Source organism: Peromyscus californicus, unplaced genomic scaffold (genome assembly GCF_007827085.1).
Source record: "Peromyscus californicus insignis strain IS unplaced genomic scaffold, ASM782708v3 Scaffold_16__1_contigs__length_79575227, whole genome shotgun sequence".
NCBI classification, from domain to species: domain Eukaryota; kingdom Metazoa; phylum Chordata; class Mammalia; order Rodentia; family Cricetidae; genus Peromyscus; species Peromyscus californicus.
This window is the reverse complement of record NW_026294458.1, coordinates 20,580,075-20,591,610: the sequence shown is the minus strand read 5'-3', so window position 1 is coordinate 20,591,610 and position 11,536 is coordinate 20,580,075. Positions and strand designations below refer to the sequence as shown.

Below are 11,536 nucleotides of genomic sequence, written 5' to 3'. Positions count from 1 at the left end.
CAGTGGTAACAGTAAGATAAAGGATTAAGGGCCCTCTCTACCTCCAGTACCTCTGCATAAAAGGCATGATGTATTCTGCAGCAGTCATGGTGCCATATATTCATTTGGCTTCCACAGAATGAATTATGTGTGATAGCACAATGAATATTTTCTTGGACCTCAGTTAGTTCTCATGCTGGGCCTATGTTGCTGGATCCTAGCAGCTCCCTTGGGGGAGGGGTGAGAAGCTACCCCCTCAGTGACACAAACACCTGGGTGTCAGTGGAAAGCAAACAGCAGACTCCTTTACTCAATAATGGAGAAGGCCTTATATACCCCACTCCCAGCACCCAGGCTGTGTGACAATCTGGTAGCATTGCGTGGTTGTCCCTCATTGGCTGTGATCAGGAACTCTGACAGTGATCAGGAACTCTGACAGTGCCTATTGCTAAACCCTCAGACAAACTCCAGGTTGGCTCATAAGGAAGTATGTTATGTGCATGCCTTGGCAACTGGTTTGAGCACTTTCCTTAACCCTATGGGCCTGTCATATTACAGGCCTAAGTTTTCTCATTTTCACATATCCAAATTTACACCAGTTTCCCTTTCATTTCATCACTCCCACCCCTTCTGTGTGCTCTGACCCCTGATCTCTCTCCAATTTATGTCTCTTTTCTTTGTTGTTATTACATATATGTATCAATGCATAGGTATATAAATATGACCTGCTCAGTCTGTTTAGTGTTGCTAAGCCATTACTGTTTTTCCCATTTCCCCCTTCATATCATTTGTATCCTGCTATTTCCATATCAAGCCCTCCCCAGCCTTACACCATTTATTTCCTGATTTCAGCAGTTACTCTAGGTTATATGCTCACATCTAAAGATTTGGAGCTAGGCACTAAATGATGAGAGAGAACATTCAGTATTTGTATTTGGGGGTATAGATTACTACATTCAGTGTAATATTTTCTAGTTCCACTTATTTACCTGCAAATTTCATGTTTCTTCACACACCTACACTAACTGCATTGACTATATTCATATTCAAGTAACATTTAGAAAAAGAGTCAGTCATAACTTTCTCCAAGACAAAATAAAAATCAAATGGCACTGCACAAAAACAAAATCCTGACACTGAGAAAGAATCTCTGTTATTCTCTGTAGATATTATACAGAGATATGATAATTAATTTATTCCTTGTGAATTATGGCCTAGAATAGATCACAGACTTGGGGAAACTGCTCAGTCTCCATGTGCAGGTAGTCTGATCTGCTGATCTTCCCCCTTGGCCTCGCCAAGGCCATCTTGTTTCCCTCATTTGGGGCAGTTATAAGTGAGAAGAGGGAGAAGATCGGAAAGGGTTTTATGAGACACAGCTTGCCACTTAAGTCTTCAGACCTTGTTGTACTCTACTTTCTGTAGAGTTTGTGTACCCACCTCTTTGCCACCATTTAGGAATCTGCTCCCAATCACAGCTTCTCTTGAAATCCCAAACCAGATTCCCGTCACCAGGCCTTGGACTCCGATTACATCACACTAGAACAGAGAGTCCTCGCTTCTCCAGAGCCAGCTGCCTTGATCAAGGACTCTCAGGTTTTGCCTTCCATTTACAGATGCTTCAGTTTGAAGACACATTTTTTGTATCCTCACTGGAGACTGTCATGGGTTATATCTATTGAAAATTTTCTCCAAATTGTTAATTGTACTTTTTAAAAACTGAATTGGAAATGAAAAAATATTTTATGATGTAAAATTTATAGCAGAAATGGGTACAAAACCTCTTTCTTAGTGCATTACTCCATTCACTGGAAATCATTTCTGAAATAAGAGCCAAAGGACAATAAAATAAATTATGTCATTTATTAGTCAGAGATTCATTATGAAATTGACTTATATAATTATAAAGAGTTCCAATCACAAATAAATCATAGCATTTAAAATGCAAGTGGTAAATTGTGCTTGACATTTGTAGATATTCTGTGTAAGAATTAAAACTAGATGCTTATGTTCATCTTAATAAATGTAGACATAAAACATTTAAAAACATAACTATGCCATGTATTTGTAGTTTAAGAACTACACCTATTAGGTTTATTCATAAATAACCAAAAACAAAGAAGTTGGGGTGGGGAGGGAGTTGAGGGTAGATAGGGTGAATCTAGAAGGAATTGGGGGTGTTGGTGAATATGATTAAAATACATTGTATACAATTTTCAAATAGTTAATATATTATTATTAAAGAGAGAGAAATTCAGAATATAATTAACAATCAACATTAGATACAAATTCTCATATGAGGTTAGGTTCAAGACTTTTGTATCCATAAGGCATTTGATTCTTTAGGCCATAGATTATTCAAAAGCCTCATTTATTACCTGGAAAAAGGAGGCAGCCAGTAACCATAAATAACAATGATACTAGTCCAGCTATAAATGTATTCTAAAATTAGTGAAAATAAAGAGAAATATAGTCACAACTTAGCAGGAGAAAAATCTGTTGTTGCAAATCATTTGCATCATATGAAAGTTCTCATCACATTCAAAAAAGGACAGAGCTTTTGTTTGTCACTTTATCTTGTAGAATATTAACTGGTTCCCTGGAGAGAAAAGACCAAGCCATAGAAGTCAGAACATGCACTCAAATAATGAAATTTCAAATTTCTTAAATATCGACAAAATGATATTCTTTATCTAACTCAAAATAGATCAGCAATTTCAACATATGATTGCAAAAATATACGCTAATTCTCAGATACTGCCTTTTACAATATAAGTCCAAATGAGTTATAAATGGAATGTAATTTCCATAAACCAGGCTGAGACCAAGTTGCTTTGAAACAATCTCAAAAGCTGTGATATGTATGTGGCTGTTCTTTGTGCACCAAATGTACTGTGCTGAACTTGGGCATTTCCTCATGGTGTGCATCACATGATACAGCACTGAAACAATGCAGCATAAATACCTGGTAGCTAATTTTGTTTTTCTGTTTATTTGACTTTCAAAATAATTGCATTGTTTACTCAGTTCCTAGCGGAGTAACATACAATCAATTCTAATGCTCAGTTTGCTATCCTATAATGAGATTGATGTCACCCACCAGAGCTTTCATATGAATACCAGAAAGTAAAAGGCAGTCCTTTGAAAAGAAAGCTGTCAAAAGTTCTATGGCTCCATAAGTTATAAAAACACTCTAGTGAATACTATTAGCTCCTTCATGGATAATAAGCAAAACTGATTAGCAATAAAGATTATAGCATAGATTCTTTGATTTGATGATCAAACTAAATCAGCGAACAAAGAACAAAAACCAAAGGAACATCTTTGTTACAAAGAATTAAAGACAGTACACATGTCAGACAAAAATTCTGTGAAGTGAGTGACTGAGATGGAATGGGGAGAGAGAGAGAAATAGCAAGGGGCCACGTGCAGACAGCACAGGTGCATGTCCGTGATATGTGCTTAATTCTGAGAAGAACAGGGTGGAAAGGAAATAAACTCTTGTGAACATGTCTTTAATCTAGAAAAGGATAAATCCGTGATGAGGGCATTTGCATTTAAGCAATGCACAGTTTGAAAATTAACATGTCTCTATTGGTAGATGCAAATGACTCTCCCATGCAAAACTGGCTTACACTGAAGAATATTGTGATCAGAACAGAATTTGTAATGGTAAATATATATTGCTTATAGTTATCATCCTTGTTTTGATTGTATGTAAGTAAGGTTCACCCTGTACACTATCTGCATCACTTATCAAAAAGGGAAGAATAGGCTGGGATGTCATCTTGGACTAAAGCTGATAGAACTCACACTCAGCTCAGAATGTTAGTGATTGCCTAATCTAACTTGTATATTCTAGAGTCGGGGAAACTAAACCTTCACACAAATGAAGTAGCTTTTTCAAGGTTAACCCATGCAGGAGTCTAGGACTCACCACATGTCACAGTGTGTTGTCCAACATGGATACTAAGTATCCTATAAATATTTTTGAGGGAATTGCTGAATGAAGGCTAAAAAAGGATAAGGCAATTGCAAAGGCAAGCTAGACTACTCTTCCAATGACAGGGTTGTCAGGGTCTGTGTAGTTAAGGAATCCCCCCCCCCCCACACACACTTTTAAATTAAGTCCTTCAAAAAAAAGTTTGAATGAAAATGCCAGGTGCCAATAGAGATACTTATACCACATGGTACTTTAAAGTAGCAGTAATTCTTTTGACTGCTACAGTATGTCATTGGTATTGCTTATCAGTGAGATTAACATTGTTGAAAAGACACTTCGAGGACATCGCATGAAACAATTATTTGATCTTCCCTGGGCATAAGTTTACTCGCATTGGTAGTGTGTCTTCACTAGTGCCAATGGGCACACCCCCAGTCTGTGACCATTTAGGAGTAAGTATGCGAAGTAGAAATAGTGCTCATTCTAAAAGTAGTTTTCAGAAATAAAGACAAGCAGAGGAGTCATAGAAGCAACATGTAGACCATTTGACCAAAAAGGATATGCTGTTAAACTGGCCATAACTGGAAAAGTACTTTCTGGTCTTGAAAAACCCATGTGATTAGAAAATGCATTTCCAGGTGTCGGGCAAAGGGAGGAAGTCAACTGCATGGATGGACATGTAAACGAGTCAATCATGAGTTAAAGAAGAGCAGATGCCTATCAGTGTGTTGTCATGACAACCATGCCCTACAGATTTGAGTGTGTCACCGAAAGGAACACTGGCAGTGGCAGGAGGCAGGCAGCTGCTGTGTTCTGGGTGGTCAAGACCGTGTGAAAGACATCTTTGTAAACAGAGGTCCTGGCAGTACGCTGTGGTAGAAGAGGGGTCACTAAGGCTGCTTAGGGACCCAGGTAAACTTCCAGCCACCCTCCTCATCTCGACGCACAAAGGCTTGTCCCTGATGGAAAGAGTGAGTTTTCACATTGCAGTGAGGGCTCAGAGATGTGGAGAAGGCCACCTCTGTCTTGTTGGGTGACACATCTACACTGTGGTAAGGAAGAGTTTGCACCCCTCCTGGAGGGTTGGAAAGCGTAGGAAAACAGTGGCAGTCTTCCTGGTGGATGGCAGTGACGTGGGGGGCATGTGTTCTGTCCCCTCTATAGTCAAGGTGTAGATCTCTAGGAACAGTTGCATAGCCAACTGCATCATGTAGAAATTGGGAGGATGTACTGGGCACTGTTCTGGGATGAGAGGCAAAGGCACTGTAGTTAGCTGGTAGGGTGTCATCAATGGTGTTTAGGTCTTTCAACCCAAGGGTTTGAAGAACCCAGGGGTCCACACAGGGCCCAGGTTGTTCTTCACAGTTAGAAAACTCTGTGGAGAGGTTTCTCTTGGCAGTTTTGGACTGGGGTATCTCAGCAGGTGGATGTCTGTGCTCTTTGGGTTTCCTCTTCTCTTTTCTGAGTTTTCCACACACTTTGGAAAACTCATCTGATGACAGCAATTTCTGTAAAAGCAATATTGGAAAATTGTATTTCTTTGGATAGTTACTGTTCACCCAATTGCTTAGGGGAAAAAAAACAGCTAAATGTCTTGTGTGTCCCCACACAAGCAAAACTAATCAATTAGCTACTGTTTGTTGAGTAAACATCCTTAATAATTTGTTACTTTGATTCATGCTCTTTATTCAGTTTTTACAAATTGAAGGAAGCTGAAGACATCTATAAGATTTCAACTAAAAGAAATAAACGCTGATGCCAATAGCAGCTGACACTTACTAAACTTATTTATAAGTAAATAAGTGGGACCATAATTTATAAACAATTGCTTATATGTTTTTTTCATTGGATGCAGATGCTCTTAAAATGATTAATAAATAAAAACACAGCCATGTTAGTGATCAGCTGAGTTCTCCTTAGTCTAGATTTAAACTTTATGTATCTGAATCTAGACAGAATGTCTGATTTCAACACTATTCACTACCTCCTTTGTTTATGATACTAACTTTCAAAACACTCCCATATCATGTATTATATTATTCTAAATTTAGAAAACTGATATCAACAAAATTAAAACTTCTCAATTAATATCACTTAATGATCTTTTATGGATTGATATCTGATGTTAGGATCCCAGACTAATAACTATAAAGATGTGTTTTCATTGGTCAAAGCTAACTGGATTGCAAAGGAGTCAAATTTAATGACTCTCTCTGAACTCAAAAGCAGGAGGTAGCATCAAATTTACATCAAATAATGCCATAGTTTGTCCAGAAGTAAGATAAAACTGATGTTAGACATAGTAATAAGAATGATAGAAAATGCAAACTGAAATGTGAAAAATTAAAGAAAGGAAGAACAAAAAGGTTACAAGTGAACTATTTATCCTTGAGTTCACTTAAAAGTTCAGGGGAAAGAGTGCTTGCATATCTGTAATCACCAGGGGAGACACCTGGAGCCCAGGTACAACCATAGCATTTCAGATTCAGATATCTCTCTCTCTCTCTCTCTCTCTCTCTCTCTGTGTGTGTGTGTGTGTATGTGTGTGTGTGTGTGTGTGTGTGTGTGTGTGTGTGTGTGTGTGTGTGTGTGAGTGTGCGCACACGCATGCGTGTGTGTAGGCTTCTACACTCTCCACCTTATATTTTCAGGAAAGGTCTCTCACTGATCTTCTTAGGCTGCGCAGCCAGTGGGATGCAAGGATCTACTTGTCTCTGCTTCCTTCTTATCTGCTGGGATTGCAGAGATGAGTGCTGCTGTGCCTGGCTTAATGTGAACACCTCAGGATCCAAACTCAGTTCTTAATGGATGCACATAAAGCACTGTACTTAACTTAGCCATCCCCACAGCCCCCAGAGAGATTCTTACCAAGGCTCTTGGCCCATCCATTTATCAATTACGACAGCAAAGGCCCTGAGGAAGAACTTCAGCTAACATCTAACACATAATTAGAATTACTGATATTTTTTACATTTGATTTCTACTCCAATATTCCACTCTTTATGAACTCCAGTAGTCTTAGCAATTCCTCTGATTAACTTCTGTCCTTAATTCCCTCTGTGATGTTGAGCTAAAAATCTGAAACTAGAAACTTGCGGAAAATGGTATATAAAAATCCTGTTGAAGTTATATATTTCCTTAAGGAAAATTATCCATCCTACTAACTCCCATGAAGACATCTTGTTCAGTAAACTTAAAGTATTTAATCATGGGGTGTCAGCAGTGGTTTCCTCTGTCAAGTTACTGCCTTGCACTTAGAAAACAGATAATTACATACCTTGGCCTTTCCTTCCAGACATTTAACCAAAGTAGAATTCAGGTATTGTCTGAGGTGATTATTCTCTTCATGTAGCCTAGCAAGTTCTTCCTCCTTCTGTACTAGAGTGTCCTGGAGCTGCAAGAAGCGTACAATAGTGAAGGGTGCTCCCCTCTATTGGCTTTGTAACCCAATAACAACGCACTGCTCCCCAACCTTCTTAAACTTGATTATTCTTGTTTGTTTTCTGAACATACTTTCAAAGAGCCCTGGTTCTCTGAGTCTTAAATCACATCTACACTCCCTACCACCTGACTGTTCAATTTGCGCCCTGCATAGCCCATTCATTACGAAGTGTTTGAAGAGATCAGATGACTTTCAAAATTGTAACCACAGGGAGTCAGGTGGGGAGGGAGGAAAGTGAGCCGCACGGAACTGTTTAAATATAGGAAAGATGGTAGAAGGCTTGGCTGGACTCCTTCCTTGCACATTTATGAAAATAAAAGCAGGAGATATGACCTGGCTGTTCCCAGCCTCAAGGTAGGACAGTGTGTCCAATAAATAAAACTGCTAGTTGGGAACAGCCACAAAGGAGACCCGGAGGAAGAAGTGATCTTTGGGAAACCTTTATCATCATCCCTCCTCTCAAAGATGAGCTGCGTTTATCATTTAAAACACTGCTGTATTCATCCCTTGGTCTTTGCAGCAGCCTCAGAGAAGGGCTGCTGAAATATTTCACAGACAAGGAAAAAGAATTTGGTTAATTGAGAAGTCACCCCTAAGTTTTCTCAGAGCCTCTGTTTCTGTGAGCCTGTTCATTTGACATTTATCTCTTTGGAGTCACAACAAGCACTGAGCTAGTGTGAATTTATAAAAAAGAAACATATTTAAAACTAAAAAGCAATTTGAAGTAAAGGGAGACTCAGGGGAGAGTGGGTTTTATGAAACTAGGCTAGTTAGTCTCAATGTTCTTGCTACCTATCCATACCTGCTTATTTCTGTAGAGCTGGGAGGAGAGCTGAGCCTCTTCCCATGAACATGAGTCCAGAACAGGGACATTTAAGTCACAGGATGCTTCTATGTGAAAATACAAAACAGATGAATAAACGTATTTAGAACCGTGTGATAAATACTCACAAAGAACTTCTAAAGTTTAATAGATTTAATTACTTTTATTTCACACAGGAAAACAAAACTTTTAACTGTTTCAGAAGAAGGAAGTAAGCAAATATTTATGCACTACAAAAGTGGCCAAAGACATGTATTTTAGGAGCTGAGCAGCTTCTAAAATGTAGATGTACATTCTTACTGGTTAGGTTAATAAAGGCTGTCTCTTCCATACCAGTACTTCATAGAAATACTTAATGACCCTGCCTTTCCACTAGGCACAATATTGCAATTCCACTTCCATTTTCTAGTGTTCATGTTACTTTCTGGTTTTTAGCATTTGATAGTATGATATTTGGCTCCATAATCAAATCCTATATTGTGATGCTGTATATTTTCCTCTCACTCGTCCCACTTGTGAAATCTGAAGGACAGAATTTGTTCAGAATATTATGTCATGGTATGATAACATTTTCCAGTATTTATTTCTTTATTAGTGCTGGACATTAAAACTAGGACTGTGTACATGCTGTAGAAGCACTCCATGGCTGAGTCAAATCCACAACCCTTACCCCCATTTACCTTAGCGATGTGCTTCTTGTTTCTCTGAATAATGTTATGGCGATTTCACTGTTATACCATACTTACTCTATGTCAAGTGTCTATATATGTATATTTTAATGTTTTTTTCAAAGTTTTTTGTTTTTCATATTTTACAGCAAGCTATCCCCGTCAATGAAAAGAAGCTGTTTCTGCATGCTAATGTACTCTAGTTTTCCCTCTCCAACCTTGGCTTCATTCACATTTGACCTGCCTGTAGGACTTAAAATGTTGTTGTTGAAACATTTAGTATTAAATTGGAAGGTGAGCAAGAAAGTAAAAATGAAACTTGGGTTCACATCCTGAGACACTCCACTCCTGCTTTTGCTTATAGTAAAAAGGCAAAACTGAACAACTTCCTCCACAACACACGGTTCATTCATTTTGATTTTTGCTTCAGCATCTTTTCATACCCCTCCCCAGAGTCTCTAAAATACCTTGGGGGGGCAGAATGGATGCACAGGTGTCTAATTCTGAGGTGCCTGAAAGTTTTACAGAAACCAGCATTAATGCAGAAATCCCTGCAGTATGGGATAAAAATATTCATTAAGCTTCAGGCCAATGATAATGTTGCATATCATTTCCACCAACATTGGAGATCTCTCTAAATTTGAAGTGTATATGTGAAGGGGAAAATGGTTATTTCCAGGTGTGAAGTATTGTTCACAGAATTTGTACGATGAAATAAACTTTGCTACTCATTCTTGATTTTTTTTTCTCTCAAGGTCACATGGATCTCACCAAATTACAAAATAAATTCTCCACCTAATATTTTTAACTCCAAAAATGTGCTTCCAGACTGCTGTTTATGAAACTGTGCAACAGACCCAAAGTTACTCCATGAGTTGGCAATCTCCAAGAATTACAAAATGTAGGAAATAAGCATACAAGAGGAAGGGTTTTATTTGTACTAGTTGATGTGTACAGAACAACTAATTTTCCTGCTAAAACATCCAGGAGTCTTAGTGCTCACTTAAATTCTCTATAATACCACTTTTTCTGTAGAGTCCCAGTCCTTGATGCTTACAGCCTCAGGGCTGTGAAAAGATCCAAGCAAAGCAGAAGAGTAAAACTTACCCTGTGTCTGTGGTGCTTGTTGGGTCTCAGCGTTGTCCAGGAGACCAGCAGCCCAGAAAGAGACCCAAGTCTCCTTGGAAACATCAACACTAGATTCTGACGTTGCAGTGGAATACGGGCAATTATAACTCTGGCCTCCTACAAAATACTGATCTTGGCAAGGCAGAATGGTGTTCTGTGAATTTCAGTTTGATGGGGGTATGGGAGACGGCATGATGGCAGTTAGGAGGGGGAGAGAGTCGAGAAACATAGAGAAATTATTATAGGTGGGAAAGCAAACAAACAATAAAAGCAATAACTACAGGTCCAGATACATATTTGAATGGTGTGACTATAATTACTAAAAAGGAATAGGTTCTTTGAATTATCCACTACGCCCCTAAAGTCTTTCACCAAATAACTAGCATTGAATGGGCCAGGTTTGTCAACATCAGAGGAGTATTTCCTATTGTAGTGCCTGGCTCAACCGATAAACTGTCTAAAATATTAAGTAAAAAGAATTAGATTTCATGATTAGATTAAAACATGTAAGAACTACTTGTTGCTCTGTAGTAGATATCTTGGTTGTATTTCTAAAAACCTTGAAAGACAAAGATCACAGACTACAAAGGGTTAAATGAACAGTTCTACATGGCATCATATCCAGGAATCTCCCAATTTGGGAGTCTGAATCAGGTGTGTGTGTGTATGTGTGTCTTACACTAGAATGGCTAAACATGTGTACGCATATATGTATACAGAGATGATCACATACCCTTTGCCCCTAACTCCAGTCACAGGAGCATGACATTAATCCAAGTAAACACTCAAAAGCTGAGAATAAAGGCGGTGGGTTCTAGTTCCCTCCATCGTTAACCCTCAGTGCCCTTTCCAGGTTACCGTGCCACCAGTAGTTGCCTGGCATGCCTTTCTCCACTGCGTTCTGATTCAGTGAACACCTTCTTGCCCCGCCCCACTCACTCCTCAAATCTCAAATGTGGTCTTTCCAAATGTCCAAGCAGGGGTGGGCAGTCTGCCTCCTTCCTGGCTTAAGCTGTCCAACGGCCCGTTCTTACTTATGTGTCAATGTTTAATCAAGTCAAAAACATCCCTTGCAGCAGAATCCAGGTTTGGGCAAACTCCTCTGGCCACTCCAAGCCTGGGGCTGCATTGAGAACTTTCTCGGACATAACGTCGAGAAGGCAGAGAGTAGGGTAAAGGAAGAGGGTAGAGAAGAAGAGGAAGAAGTGGAAGGGGAGGGAGAGGAGGAAGAGGAGGAGGAGGAGGAGGAGGGGGAGGAGGGGGAGGGAAATAAGAATAAAAGAACAAAAGTTATTGAGTGACTTGAGTCACCCTAGGCCCCTGCTGCCAGTGAGTGAAGGGTTGAAAAGGTATCCCTTTGAGGCAAGGACAGCTTGGGCAGTGCTGCCCGAGGAAATTCAGCCAAAAGTTTGTCAAGTGCTATTTTCCTTTATTCTAAAAGTATGTTTGTAGACTCTTTTTTTGAGGTTATTCTTGGAATCAGAGCTAAGCTATTAAGCAATCGACACCTGAGAGGAAAACAAACCCCAAACACTCCTGAGGATTTCAAATCT

General features: G+C 39.2%; 1 protein-coding gene across 1 annotated transcript; it reads right to left on the bottom strand.

The window, feature by feature from the left end:
- Positions 1-1,882: 1,882 nt before the first annotated feature.
- Positions 1,883-10,143, bottom strand: Gmnc (geminin coiled-coil domain containing; the record flags this gene model as incomplete). Its single annotated transcript, XM_052740613.1, has 4 exons — positions 1,883-5,430; positions 7,200-7,316; positions 8,167-8,255; positions 9,963-10,143. Coding segments are annotated over 4 exons (1,005 nt in total), but the record flags the coding sequence as incomplete, so codon positions are not given.
- Between the last annotated feature and the right edge of the window lie 1,393 nt (positions 10,144-11,536).